Source organism: Centruroides vittatus, unplaced genomic scaffold, assembly GCF_030686945.1.
Source record: "Centruroides vittatus isolate TY-2023 unplaced genomic scaffold, ASM3068694v2 contig_658, whole genome shotgun sequence".
NCBI lineage: Eukaryota > Metazoa > Arthropoda > Arachnida > Scorpiones > Buthidae > Centruroides > Centruroides vittatus.
In genome coordinates, this window is record NW_027122410.1 from 75,821 (window position 1) to 92,271 (window position 16,451).

Here is a 16,451-nt window from a genome sequence, read left to right on the forward strand (position 1 = left end):
CACCAAAAAACTTTACACTCCCAAAAACCAAAATATGAGAGAAACCAAAAAGCACAAGTCTAGCACTCGAATCTTCTGACAATTCGAAAGTCGCGCCAAAACCTGTACGCCATATTGGATCGTTTACCCATTCGAAATTAAATAAGAAATATACAGAAAAATTAATCGGAAGAGCGCCTCTATCGTCGGAATTTTGCACTCGCTTAAAAATGGCGGAGAAATTAAACGTAAATTTATCGGAAGTTGAAACGGCCGATTGCCATTTATTACCTTGTAAGATAAAAAGTTCCGGCGACGCAGCCGTTTCTACTTATTTTACTTCGACCGTGGAGGAATTAGGCGAGTATAAAAAGTGTTCTTTCAGAGGTCGCCCGTTAATGGGAAAAGAAGTGGCTTTGACGTCAGATTATATTGGAATTGTGGTAGAAAATAAAAACGACGAACTGTGCGCCGTTAAGAAGTTTGAGAAATTTACTTATTGGAATTTGGATAAAACACCTTCGAAAGATGATGGTTTAATGAGAATGATGGACTGGCTTGACGTTTCCAACGCTCTTCATCAGAACTGAAAGAAGAGAATTTCTGTTGACATTACTTTTACTGCTCACAAATTAAAATGTATCTTGGTTAATAAACGTGCGAAATGACCGATAAACAATATGGCGTCAAGCATACAGTGATACAAAACTACTGTTATATATATCAGTACTGATATGTCTATCGCCTCACTTTATTTTCCATACAAGTTTAAATTTTTCCTGTTTTAAATGTCATCTTTCATAATGATGGTTGGAAGTAAAAGTAGTGGATTGTTATTTCGAAAAACAATTTATTGTTATAAATAAAAACTGGAGAAGCGTTGGAATGATGAACAGTGAATCAAAGCAAAAGAAAAAATGATAACGTGTTAGGCTTCTACCCTACCGACTTAGAGGACCTGGCTTTGATCTGGGTTGAAAACGATGTTTTTAATGGGCAGTCTCTCTTGGATGTGTCGGGCCTTGTCCCTCGCTATCTAGCTGGCTCCGTCGTGGGCCTGGCTGAACCCGTGATGAGCGTGATTAAAGAAAAAACTCGTAGTGCCCTAGGACAGAAGGAGTGAAATAATAATAGTGAAAGCAAATACTAAAATAATAGAGCTTCAATATAAATTGAAGCTCTTATTTTGGTATTTGCTTAGTTGAAATTTGAACAATGGATGGATTTTTTTATTCAAAAATGATGGGAAGGTAAATTATTTTTATATTCAATGTAAAATTCATTAAAATGTTTTCTATACACACATTTACAAAAATATATTGAGATTAAATAAATCAAAAATAATAATGTTTTAGGTGTTTTTGACAAAGAAAACATTACGTTGCTTCAATTAATGTTTTGTTAAAGTATAGATTGTTTTTTAATAAAAACTAAATTTTGCACAATAGACTCTTGCTAATCTGACACACTCCAGTGTGATTGTCTACTAACATTTCCATGAAAATGTTAGTCATGTCACATTTTTTTGTACTCAGTTTTATTTCTTTGCACAGTGTTGCATGTGCCCCCTATTACTTGCCTGCCTGCCTCCAGAAGTATCAGTATTGAGAGACAATACAAACGTCTAGAGTCTGCTAAGTCTTAGTTCTAAATTATGCCGCTACAGTGATCAGGTGCTACTGGCGAGAACTGGTTTTGTCAGTGTTGAGTCAAATTATTAGTTAAAAGTGAAAATAAAATAAATTTATGAATAGACACCCTGCTCCAAATGAATTATTCTATAAAAAATTAATATTGTAAGATTATTAGATGGAATTGGACAATATACAAATATGAATAAAATTAAAACAGAGGGACTTAAAATTTGATGTTTTTCCACTGAGAGAAGTGCTATTATTAGTAGTAATTGAACATTCTGTAATATGCATAGGTATATAGCCTAAAAAACATTACTGTTTGCATTAATTATAAATTTATTACTCGCGTGACATATGTAACCATCTTATTGTCTGATATTATTTTGGAAAGGATACTTAGAGAAAAAGATGGTTCAAGACTAAAATCTCTTCTCACTCAGACAATGGTGGAGGGGACGTAATGTTTGTTAGGGGGTGCTTAACGTGTTTTTCTTTAATAACTACAACTTTGCAATTTCTAAACAAATTATAACATACTACATAATTGAAGTATAATTCCTTATATGCAGTATTTTTCAACATTAAATGGTAACATATTTAACATTCTTCCATCCCATAAGAGCAGATAGAACCAAATCTCAAGACGTAATTTTTATAATAAATAGTCAAGTATGGACATCATCATATTGCTTCTATCCAGATCTATCCCTGATAGAACAATATACTAATATTAGGAATGCCAATGTTGAAAAACTGGTACAATACTACAATGCTATAGAGATTTGATGTCATTTAGCCCCTCTATGATTTCATTTGCATTGATTTCCATTGAAGTAATATTTGAGATTAATATTAAATAATGTTAGCAGAAAACAAATTACTACAAAAAATCTAGTTAAATAAATAAGAAAATACCAAATCAAATAATAAGCACAAATAATCAAATTTTAATATCATTAAATTCCAAGTATATAAATTAACAAGTTTACAATTCAAATATGCATTTATCATTACTCAATAAGAAAAGTTTTCACATAAATATCAGAATTGTCAAATACCTAGGATTTACAATAAAATAAAATTAAAAGGTTTGGATTAAAAAAAAACCTATTATATGTTATACATTCTTGCATAGAATTTTTAAAACTGCATTTAAGAATTCCAAGCAGAATGTCCCTCAGAATTTGTTGAACTTAGGATATTCAAAGCGATATGCTCGTTCTTCTGTGGAGGGTTTTGATAATGCCTATGATGCCTATGAGCTTAGGACCAGGGGACAAATGGCGAGCGGGCCACCGGTGAGCGACCGCTGTTAAGACAGCGGACGGACAACAGTGGGAATTTATAAGTCTACAAATTTTTCAATTTGCAGCAACGTGAGGTTACGGGTCGACACCAACTAATGGATTGGAATGTTTAGGATGTCAATCAGAAAAATCCAGCTTCGATTCTGACTCTCGTAGACATGACAAAATTCGGAAATAAATGTAGCATTCCTTCGAAAGCAAAATTGTCGCGTTCTAAGTAATAAACACATAAAGGAAAATTTTTAGCCGTCAGAAAAGAAAATATCATGGCGTGAGATACCAGCGGAAGTTTCAAATTTAAATCAACACTCGCTGACCAAGACGAACGGAGGTGTCAAATTGATTAATCCATCAAATTAAGAATTTAGGGGAGAGATCCTTTAAAAAGCCAGAAATTCGAGGAGAAAGAATGGTTGCTTCTCCCTGGCTCAATCTGTTTATCCTCTGTGTCGGACTTCATTTTCGTTCGGTCGTATTATAAAGGTTTTTCGGAATTTTTAATATTAACTTTATACAGTTTGATGTTGCGTTAATACGCGAAACCCGCAACCCCGACGGCGACCGAAGAATCTTTCCGAAAAGCGAAATAATATTGGGCGAAATCCTAAGATTTTGATTTATTTCACGCCATGGCCGAAAATAGACGAAAAAGATGTTTATTCATACGAATTTCGGGCGATTTTCGAAGATGGTCAAGCCTCGAGACGTAGAATTGAAAAAGATATCCACGTTGGACATTCTGCACCGTGTAAATGCAGAAGATAATTTATTTATCAGATTCCGAACACATGAAAATGACTGAAGCAAAATTTAAAAAAAAAAAAATAACATATAAATTAATTAAAAAAAATAAAATTGATTTTTTTAATTCGAATTTTTACGTAATTCGAGCATTGTTGACGCGTCTTTTAACGTTTGTTCGAAAAACGTCACGCATGACGATTCGCAGTTCGATTGTGTTTCTGGTTGTGGTCGGACGTGCTTTTCTCGTGCTCTTGGATTGCGTTGGTTTTTTTGCGGTTTGCGGACTTTTGCGGAGAAGATTGAAGATTTTTCAGGTAAGTCTTAGTCCATATTGACCCTAGACGTAAGAATTTATTTAATATTACTTGGAGAATCGGTCCCAGAAGACATCTCGGCACATCGTTCGATGGTCGTCCGTTTGCGCTTCGGATTCGAATCTTTTAGATTTAAAAAGGCAGCTGCGGTGAGCATTTTGCTTTTCTCGGAAGAATTTAAGCATTAATTTAAGCTAGAATTAGTTTATTGGAAGATTTATATTTTTTATTTTCAATTTGATTTCGTTTTAATTTTATATGTTCTTCCGTTTCTCTTGGATATCTTTAAACATATTCGATGTTCAAATTTAAACAGATTGATTCGGTTTTTCTCGACTTTTTTTCTTTAGAACAGTCGATGAAAATCGAACGATATTATTAATTAATATCGAACAATATTATAAATTCGACCTTTCATTAGAAATATTTAGTTTGTTGATGAAATTACTCTTTTTTTTCTGTGACTATAACGTAATAATCTTAATCTTCGCTATGATTACTTTTGCCCGAGCAACGTCGGGCCTATCTGCTAGTATCAAATATTTTAATGGATTTTTTTAAAACTCTCGTCAACTATACAGAACTATCATAAAAACATGCCAGTAAACTCCTATCGGTTGGGTTAAGTTATAAATCTAGTCTAGGGTAAGCAACCTTTTTTACATGGGCCATAATAAATTTTACGTTTTTTCCGCCGGCCGTAGTAGTTAATTAACGCCTTCTTGTGACTCGTAATTTTTTTAGTCTGCAAATATGAAAAAAATAAATAAAAAGCTAATTACTACATTTATTTCTCTTATCGTTTTCGAAAATTACAAAGAATTGGAAAAATAACTATTAATTAGTTATTTTTCCAATTTAATAATCTATTAACGATCTGGCGGGCCGGATAGAAACTTTTCGCGAGCCGTAGCTGGCCAGCGGGCCGGGGGTTGCCCGCCGTTGATCTAGTCTACTCATTATTCACGTAATCGGGCGAGAGCGGCCGAACATCTAGCAGGCAGGCGGCTAACGGCCCACAACCGGTCCGGGATATAAAATTAGAAGCTTTATGTGTGAAGCATCCACCAGCTAAACCGGGTGAGGTTGGTGCTCTGTAAACCGCATGTGCCAATGTCTATATAATCTGGCTGATTGGAAACTGACCCGGTTTCGACATTCCTTCCGCCACTGAATTATTCGAATATACAATAGCAATCTTATCGTTTTTTTTTCACATGTAGTATAGAAATTTGTAAAAGATACATAATGCAGTTATAATAAATATTAATTTTAATTAATGCAAAGTACGTTAAAATATGAAATTTTATATTTTATAAAATACAAGAGAAGGTCATTGGAAGGTGGAAGCGGCGCTTCCATCGCTTCCAATGACGGCTCGCCACTGTTCAGATCATACATTAATATTAATTCACAACAGGTATCTACATAAAATCAACACAGTTTTCTACATATTCCAACTAACTTGAATGACACCTACAAACTGATACAAACTGTTTGTCTTTCGTGCACTCATTAGAAGAGTGTGTTCATATTGCTGCAATGTGCAAAATAGGATTAAAAAAATTAATAGAATCAAAGAAACAGCTTCAAACTTGGGATATAAAAAAACTACAATACTAATTAAAACACATGAAGGAGGCAATATAATAAAATCCCAAAGAAATCAGTTTAAAATCTTCAAGTTCAATTATAATCAAAACATCAAGAACATCATAAAACGTGTCGAACAAAAAACACTCTAAAATAGTTTTCAAAAGATCTTTTAATTTATATAGTATTTTAAAAATGATAAAGACATAGAAAAAAAAACAGGCGTATATAAAATTCCATTTGAAAGTCAGCAATTAAAAATTAAGAAGGACTATATTGAGATCTCAAGAAGGAATTTAGCTATCAGACTTTAAGAGCACAAGTATGACGTTAATAATGGGCACTGCAACACAGTCTTAACCTGTATGTCACAAGCAGAGCACTCTGTAGTTAAATGGAATGATGCGACAATCTTCCCCATCATTAGCAATGCACGAAGAAAACATCGAAATCTATAAAAGCAAATCAAAGGATGGTTGCATTAACGAGAGGGATGCGGATGGACTAGCTTCTGTGTGAAAATTCTACGTAAAAGAAAAACTAAAATATAAAAATTCTTAGTCCACACCTGCCCTTATACTTGGAGGCATTTTTTGTGTGTTTTATTTCATTTTTATTTTATTTTGTCTATGTTATTTTATTATTCATTTGTTAATTTATCTATTGCTTTTTTTACTTTAAATGTAAAAATGTTAGGACGTTCTGTCGTTTAAATGTTAAGTTATTTAAAAATACGTTGGAATTCGGTTACACCCGAAGATAGCCTATCGTATTAGGTCGAAACTTTAGTGTTTTGATTAAACATATCTCAGCAAGAAAGGTGTATTGGTGGTTTCTTAAACGTTTAAAGCTGAGTTGGATATTTATTTAGCAACATGGTAGCACCAGCCAAGAATTATAAGCAGTATAGGAAATTGGCATTGAAGATCATAAGGGCAAATTGTAAACTAGAATTTCTTAAGCAATGTTAAGAAAGCCTATCCGATGTCCATTTATAGAATCGGTATTCCGGAGGAGCGTGCCTTGTTGTAAGAAAAAATTAAAAAGAATTGTCTACGTAAGTCTATCAGATTGACAAAGAATAAAAAATATGGATTGTTACAAGAACTCATTACATTAGAAAATGAAATATACATAAATGATCCAGGAAAACTTAAAGAAGTTCATGAGAAAGCAGTCAAGTTAAAGAACAGGGTGTACAGAGGTTTAAAGAAAAGCTATATGAAGAATGACATGGATCTTGACTAAACAAGTATCAAAAGAAAAGTCAAAAACATAAACCCATCATCGTTTGTTTTATGGAACGAAATAGACATCCCAACCGAAAGTAAGAAAATTCTCCGAAAAGGTTCTAACTTGGTTCCGGAGGACGAAAACTTATGGCAAATTTCAATGGCAGAATTGCAAAAAGGAATCTCAGAATTCAATGATTTAGAAAGGGACTTTTCCAGATGGAAGACTGTTTTAAGGGACCACTCCCGCAGAACAAAAAACATAATGCTAAACACTACTAAACCAAAAAGCTATGACCACCATCTATGACATGGTATATATACCGATTATCACATATGCTTGCAGTGCGTGGGCAGCTGCCATTAACAAATCACACATCTCAAGAAAGCTAATATCATCTCAAAGGAGGGCACTTCTGTACGTTGCCAAAGGCTACAGGACTTGCCCCACCACTAGCCAGCAAGTCATTACTAAAAAAGCCCCTATCAATCTCTTCATAGAGAACTATGCAAACATCTGGAATATTCTCAGAGGGGATAACATTAGCATAGCCGACAATTTTATCCAAGCAAGAGATATAGAGAAACCTGTAGAATACAGGAATACCATCAGCCCCTACCATCTATCAACAATTACAATTAACTCCAACAACTATACAGAAATAAGTACTTTTACTGATGGCTCCAAACAAGACACTGGCGTGGGAAGCAGTTTCTTGGCCTACCAAAAACACGTTGAAATTCACAAGAACAGCTACAGGCTACATCCTAGCTGCTCCATCTTTCATGCTGAGCTATTAGCCATTCTTAGAGCCCTGCAATGAGGCAATAGCAAAGTCAGCAACCATTGGCGTAGCCAGAGATGTGTTATGGGAGGCCTAGTAGAGGCTGTAATTTTTGGGGAGGGGCACCAGGTTCACGGGGGGGGGGGGCGTGGCCACCCATGCCCCTTCCTGGCTATGCCCATGTCAGCAACACTCGACTCTATTTTTAATGACTGCGCCTCTATCTTACCTCTTTTGAAAAATTCAACATATCACCCGCTCGCAAACTACATTATCAAAGAAACCATGACTTCCTCCAATATTATCAACTTCAATTGGACCAAGGCTCACGTTGGCACGGTAGGAAATGAAAGAGCAGACGAGCTTGCAAAGTCTCAGCTCAGAACATGGACCTACAGCTTGATTATTCCAAAATTTCAATAGGGCACATCAAGGCTAATCTAAAACAGAAACTTATTAAAAAATGGCAAACTGATTGGATGGATAACCATAATCAGATAACATTTAAGTTTATACCTATTATTGACGATTACTTACACAATGACTGGGTGCACATTAACCACTAAATCACTCAATTCCTGACCGGTCATGGAAGGTTTTATTCATACCTCTATCGCTTTAAACTACATCATTCGAACTAATGCCCCACTTACAACATCCCTGATGGAAGCGAGCATTACATCTTTAACTGTGTTGGACTAGAGAGAGAGAGAGACTTCCTATAAACATCAGTAGAAGAAAATGGAGACATCTGGCAAGAGAAACGCAAGAACTTTTTTAAGAAACAAAACTACGAATACTTTCATATTAAAAAAATATTACAACATCAGCACTGTTCCGTATCTGAGACATTGAACTTTACTTATTGGCTACCGGTTCAGCTTATGTGCGTTCCTGTTCAATCAGCAATATTGCATCAATGCTTCTTAGGCACATTCTACCTTTCGCTTAATCGTTTATTGATGTTTCTATTTAGCATTATTACGCTGAAGGCCGGATGGCCGAGCGGTAAAGGTGGCAGCCTACCGCTCTGGGGGACCCGGGTTCGAATCCCGACGAATCGAAAAATCCCCAGGAATTTTTCGGGGGGTGGTCCGTCCGGATATGTCGGGCCCCGTCCCTCACCACCCGGTCGCCCCATTGTGGGCCTGGCCGAACCCATAATGGCTTGCAAAAATAGGCCCTCTTAGTGCCCACAGGGCGGAAAGAGTTTAAAAAAAAAAAAAAAAAAAAAAAGCATTATTACGCTTAATGCATAATGTGACCGGAGGGTCGGAGTCTCTTTGACCCCTCGTCAGGATGTGACACCACCGAGTCTGTCACGACTCGGAAATCGCGACGCAGAGTTCTTACGTCACGCGAGCGGTCGCGAGTGAGCATGTTCGCTGTGGAGGTGGAGGTAGGAGAACCGAGGAAATGAGTCACTCGGGACACTGGCTAAGTAACCAGAATAACTTTAATAAAATTGTATAAAAATTTAAAGCACGACGCATAGCTAATAATAGCGTATTCCTAGATACACGGAGAGAGAGTTTACAAACGATTCACGAGTTGATAAATACCTTGGTTAAGGAGAGGTGAGAGTCCTTGAGCCGTCGGGTATCCACGATTCAAAACGGTACGTTCCTCAGAGGTTCACAATCCACAGAATAAACAGTCCACAATATAAATCAATCCGCATGGTACTATGTCCACGATATAAAGTCCCGGACTTCTAGGTGGGGTCGCTTCGGAAGTAGATCGGAGGATTGCGGGAAGGGTTTCAGGGCTGGACTCGCGGTGGCTAACCAAACGACGACTGACTGGATTTGTCATCGTTCCCTCGTATTATTTTTCCACATGGGTTTTTTCCATGAGGTCGGATTCTCGTTGTTAAGGGTCGGGTGTCCAATACGTGAATTACTTCTGAAAGTTCCGGGTGACATACGTCTAACTAGATGGATCATCCTCAACGAGGAAGCAAGTTCGTGGGAAATAATTTTTATGGGTTTTCAACAGATCTTTTGATAAAATGGTGGAGGGAAAAATCGAAAAATTTTGGATTGAACACCTTCGTCCCTTCGTCCGTCACATCAATGTATACAGTATATAGCACTGTTATTCATTATAACTTCTTTTGTAAATTATAATCATTGTCGCGGTTTTATTTCCCTTCATTTGTAATTTCTTAACTTTGCTATATTAATGTTAATTAAACATTCTACAATGTATTATACTGTATCTTAAGCCAGCTGTGCTCAGCGGTGCTAGTATTGTACATTGTACAGACCGAATAAAAGTATTGAGTATTGAGAACAAAAAACATTGAAATGAAGCAGCTGAAGCGCACAAAGCAATGGTTAGATGACAATGATTTGGTCTTAATTAATAAAACAAAAAACTCTTCACAGAGTACGTTATTTCGGCCCGTGTTTGTATAGAAAATTTCATAATTATACTAGTGTGACAATATTTCATTTAGTGACACGAAATTGACGTTGTCTATTGACAAAATTTTTAGTTAATACAAAGAGCAGAAATGGCGAAATGATGGGAATTGTGTCGAGCTTATTGTCACTTGCCACAATCCATCAACTGAATGGAAACACAAAGCATTATTCTCGCGTTATTTTTTTCAATTAAACCATTCTTTCTGACAATGAAAACAACGTCCAAAGACATGATGACAAATTTTTCACAATTTCACAATTTTTCACGACCGAACTCCTAGTGTTCAGGGAACGAAGACCGCTTGGCCGACTGTGAGCCGTTATTATTTAATCCTTTGAAGACGATTAAACCCAGCTCAGTAGCAAGTGAGTTTTTTTCTATTTCTGGCAACTTTGTCTGCAAAATAAGGACACGGTTGGGCAATAGATCTATAGACGTTCTTTACTATCTAAAATCATATTTTCTTAGGAAAAATAAGAAATAAACTATTTTGCAGGTCTTTATTGTTATTCGTTTTTCTTAATGGTTTTTTATGGAGTAAGTTTTATATTTTAATGTGATATTCTAGCTTTTATTTATTTATTTTTTTTCCTTGGTTTTGTTCTGTGTAGACGTTGGTCAATTATATTTTGTTATATTTTTCAAATGTTATAAATATTAAATAAATTAAAAAGTTTTAAAATAAGCTGTAATATAGAGATATTACAGCTTATTTTAAATACTCTTATTTCTTTTTTTGGGTAAAAATTCGAAAACCGGTTTTTTAAAAAGTCAGTTTTTGTATAAATCCTAAAAAATACACGTAGAAAGCCACAATTAATTAACTTCAGTATTAAAATTCACGAGGAAATTTTCCGTCCTTTCTAAGACTTGGCAGAAAATAAAGGTTACCGTACAACCTCAACGCCTCTCTGATTTTATCCTTCCTATTAACTCCTAACTCCTTGCCCAACTTGCAGGAAAATTTTAATGCTCGCTTTCTAGGATGCTATAAAAGATATACGCTGCTGTAATTATAAAATTTTTTTATTCAAACATCGGCCAAAGTCACGTATTCCACGAAGCGTACGTTTTATTAAAATACGCATTACATGTTAAACATCTCTCGATCTCTGAAGCATCTTTAACGCTCACAGATTCATCATTATCCCAGACAATCTCCCGTTAAAAAGGCTAATTGGTTTTTCGTGTTTTCTTCAGATAATCTCATGTTTACATGCTATATTTTTTAAGTTTTATGTTATTTAAAATTTTTCTAACCAAAAATAATATATTTCTTCCAGAGAAATGCGTATGTATTATTTGTCGAATATTGCAGAATAAGAATAACAAATATTATGAAAGCAATGGCGGAATTGCTGCTTAAATCAATAACATAAGCAAGATACTTAAATTTAGAAAACAAAATTCTATAAATGACGTAACACAGAAGTCATTGTAAGGCATAAACTATAGATATGAAATTCATATCCACATTTGTCTTAAATATAAATATGAATTGCATTTATATTTTTGTTAAAGAATAAAAACGCAACTAAATTCAGGTCAATTGCCTAATTATAATTAGACGTTCTTTTCTAATTATAATTAGAAAACAGTTTTTATTCATTTAATATATTTAGTCGATGAAAATTCTTAATTTTTTTATAAATGTTTTAAACATTTATCAATTTATAATAAAAAATAATAATAATAATTTTTGCATAAAATATATAATTATATTGTGAGATATTCTATAAATTATTCAATTAAATCAATTAAAAAACTGCATTCTGTCCGATAATTATCTTATACATTTCGTATTCTGATTGTAAATGTGAATTCCACTCATTTACATTTCTTTCTTCCTTGAATAAAAAATAATTTTTCCTTCTGTGTTCAATACGATTATTTATCCTCAAAATTCGTAAATTAGACTTTTTTCCAAGTTATAAATAAACTAGCAGACGAGGCTGGCGCTACACGTGAAAAAAATAACAGCAGTAAAGATTTAGATTATTAAATTACCAGAAATTTTTTATAAGAAAGTAGAGATTGAAGAATTGAGATAAGCTTCAAGTCGAGCTCGACGTTGTAATGCTTTTTCTGTAACTCTTACTCGATGTCGCTCAAGTCGGATTTCACAGCCTTCGGGGGATCGGTTGTTCTTATTCTTTTAGATCTTAAAGTTACCTGGCCAATTTTATTTTAATGCTTTTCCCAGGCATTTTTTGCTTCTTTTTACAGCAGAAACTTTTTCGAACACTTTACGGTACCTTGCTCCGCACTTCTCAAATTCAACAGACTCGAATATATCGAATACAGAGAATTTGCCATCTGCGAACAAATTAAATATAAATATTTTAATAATTTTTTAAATATAATAAATAACCGAGTACATTTAGCTGTAAATTTTTCTCTATAAAATATTGAATAATTTAATATTTAGTTTCGAATCCCTTTAAATGAGAAAAATTGTAAAATTCTTTAACGAAAAGACAAATTATAGATGAAGAGTCGATGGAAAAATAATCATTCGGTGAATAAATTTCAGCAGAAAATGAAATATTGTAATTTATTGTGATTTATTTCAATATTTTAATTCGTATTACAACTGTTAACAATAATTTAAAGTTGCAAGTTTAATAAATAATTCATTAATAGTTCAATATTCGACACAAGATCGGAAAATACAGAAAAATGAGCCTTTTAATTCCTGCTATTTTATTTTAGTTTCTCATTTTAATTTTTTGTGGTAACGAAACTAATTTAATAATATTTTAAAAATTATCACATCAGTGAATATGATTTTAAAATATTCATTAATGAGATAAGCCTTAATACATTGAACTTAAATAAATAATACATTCTTATTTTATCATGAAAATAAAATAATATCACAACTTACTATTACAAAATTTTCTCCTTTTATTTTATTTCTTTGTTACGATACGCATAAAAATTAAGCATGTAAAGAAGCCTTACATAATTTACGATCAACACAATAGCAACAAAGGGAGAGCAGTGTAATTGCATAAAACTGTTATATTATGATTAGAATACCTCCATTCGAAATGTGTGAAGTTAAGTTTTACATTTACGTAATACCTAATTTTACACATTTCGATAAAACATTATTAAAATATAATATGAAAACAATGAATTACTTATCTCTGATTTTACATCTTACCTTGATGGGAAATTTCTTCGTTACGAGGAAGAACTCTTGCGCCGAAATCGATAAAGATGCTTTTCCGAATCTCTTCATAAAATTCAAAATCTGTTTAAACAAATCATTTACATAAATTTAACTTCCGATATAGTATTTTATTGTCATAGAACAGAATTAAACGATTTAAATTCAATAATTGTTCTGGGATAATTGTATAAATACTGACGTGTAGCTTCTGTTTAAGATTCAAATGACAAGCGAATATCCAAATGTCTTGAAAGCCATTTTGCAACTGAAATAAATGTTAATTTATTGAAAACTGAACGTCCATTACGTAAACAATTATGAAAATACTTACTGCAGCAGTAAATGAAGATGCTAAATAGGCGACCATGAGACAGGATACGATGAAAACCAAAGTAATGATAAAAGATGCTAACGTCACGATTTCGTGCATTTTTACAAATAAAAGATTGTAAATGTGTAAACAGGTCAAGAACATCAGAATAAAGTAATCCAGCAGAATAGCAGAGCCATGGATTTTGTTTATGTCATTTGTAAACAGCCACAATTGGTCGTGACAAAGGATTACAGATTCTAATTGACGAAACAAATTTCTGTCATTCTTGTTAATTAATAAAAGTTCTTTGGATAAACTCAGAAATCCAGTTTTTAGTATTGAAATAACTATAGTAATAATAGCCCAAATAGAGTTTTGTCCAACTATGAAATACATGGAAGAAATTCCCACTGTAACGTTGCAGAATAATGCTTCATTACGTGAGTAATACCCTCTTTTGAAAGCAAAATAGAATAAAATAAGAATTATAATTAGTGTTAGTACAATGGTACAGAAAATGCTGAATACTAGATACTTGGATAGTAATTTTAATTGATAATTTATTTTTTCTTTTTCCGAGAAAGATAAATTTCTTAGTTTAATCGTTGTTTTCATTTTTTTTCGTTTCATGGAACTGTTCATTATCGTATACATCATCACGCTACCAGTAATTGTTAATTTGATAATTGTTGTGTCGTCTCCAATTACTTTGAATATTTCAGCGCAAGAAACCCACTCGTTTATTACTGGAATGTTGAAAAGAATCAATATAAGTAAATAAAACAAAGAAATGTATTCGACCATTACGAAATAGAAGGCTTTAAACAAATTGCTCAGAGAACTGCTTCTATTCGAACATTGGCAATCGCACTGTAAAAAAGAATCCACACCAGACACTAAGGCCATAGATAGCAACGGTCGGAGATAACATCTCAAGCACAATTCAATCTCTTGTACCATATTTATTTTTTACTATAATCTATTTTAGTAGTTATTTAAATATAATGTGAATAAATGAGTTTGATAATATTCTTCTATACAACGTTTCTTTCAAAATTATAACTTGCTCATACGAGTTAATAGAAATTCAAAGTTGTACATTGCATACATCCTGATTCTTTCGTACACTGTCGTATATGCGTTTAAGGGTTTTGATATAACATATGGTGCTTATATAATGCTACACAGCAGGATATTCATAAAATTTATTAGGTGTCTTTCAAGTTTTCATATAAATGGATGGAATAAGACGAATTCCATTATTGATATTAAAATTCGGAATTATTGCTAATTGGAAAGATTTAAATCGATGCGAACGAATATACCTTTCTATACAAATAATTTTATTTGTTCGACTTTAATCTTCTGTTCCAACAAACATTTATGTAAATATGTAAACAATGGTATGAGAAATCTTAGAAATAGCCATAATGTTTGAAGTTTGCAAAATAAATCGTCAATGGAATGTTAGACATAAGAAATGAAAGGAATTTTCGCTTTGGAAATAATTTCTTACCATTCAAATTACTAAAGAATAAAGGACGTGGCATAGAATTATGTTTGTAGACAAACGATTAAATTTCTAAAAGAGATCTCTTTTTGTAATTCAATTGTCTGTTTATGTTATTACAATGGATGTCTTAAATCGCAAAATACACACAACCACAAATAATCGGATGTTTCTTAATATGAATTTTGCAAGGTGTTTCGTAATTGTAATATAAATGAAAAATCTTCGTAATTATTTTGTAAAAGAGCAGAAATTCCCAAAATGATGTTAAAAATTAAAGTTGCATTAACCTGGTTTTCGTCCGATTAGTTCATATTACCTAATTCAAGAATAATTAATATAACTTTTAGTTTTGCAAAATTTTGTTTGTATTCATAATAGAAAATGTAGACAAAAATTTTATGTCAGATAATTATTGTATGTACAGTGTATTCCGATTGTAAATATTAATTTAAATTCATTAATATTTTGTTTTTGTTAATATTAATTCACAACACTTGTCTATATAAAATCAACACATAGTTTACTATACATTCCGGCTAACTCGAAAATACAATTTCAATGTAAATCCGTCTTTGTAATCCCAAAAGAATACTTTGGTAGACGTATCTCACAGCAAATTCTGGTTAGCAAATTGTTTTTATTTACAAATAAACTACATATGCATTTCGGGTTGGTATAATGTACTCCAACCCCTCCTCAGTGCTAGTTTGAATAAAACAAAAAAATTAAATTAGAACATGACAATGATATACCATAGAAAACAGCATAAATAAAAACACTTACAATTCACCATTATCTAAATTACAAAATTATGCTTAAAATAGGAAGTGGGAGAACAAACCTTCCTCATCCCTAACCTGTATCCAAAACATATATTGTAAACTCCGTATTAATATACAACCAAAATAAATAAAACTACAAGCAAACAATAACGTACATTATACTCACAATCATTTAAAATTTTTACACGTGTATATAACAGACGCACAAAGAGCTGTAAAAGTGTTAATACAATAAATATTGACACACGTATGTAGAGGTTTGTTACATTTATAATATTATTAAAAAATATATATCAGTATCAGGATTCACGTTTACCAGACCAAATCTTATTTACAAATAATTATACCATGTTAAAACATAATACAACCTTTAACTTGTTTTAGCGCCATCTATCAATTCATACTAACGGTAATCAATTTGCATACTTTCTGAGTTATTTATTAAATTATTTTTTGTTTCCTTATTTCTAAATGTTCTTTAAAGTTTCTTTTATAAATATCTTTTTCAAAATGCAAAATTTTTATATTATTACGGTTAATTTTACAATTATAACTAACTATTTGTGTGGTCGCCCCTCGGGGAATTACTGTACTTCAATCTAATGGCCGCTTCATGTTCTTTTACTCTAACTTCCAACACACGT

General features: G+C 32.8%; 1 protein-coding gene across 1 annotated transcript; it reads left to right on the forward strand.

Moving 5' to 3' along the window:
• Positions 1-209: 209 nt before the first annotated feature.
• Positions 210-569, forward strand: LOC136979985 (ribonuclease H2 subunit C-like). The gene has a single exon (XM_067276008.1). The coding sequence runs from the start codon at positions 210-212 to the stop codon at positions 567-569; it is 360 nt and encodes a 119-aa protein (XP_067132109.1).
• Positions 570-16,451: the final 15,882 nt, after the last annotated feature.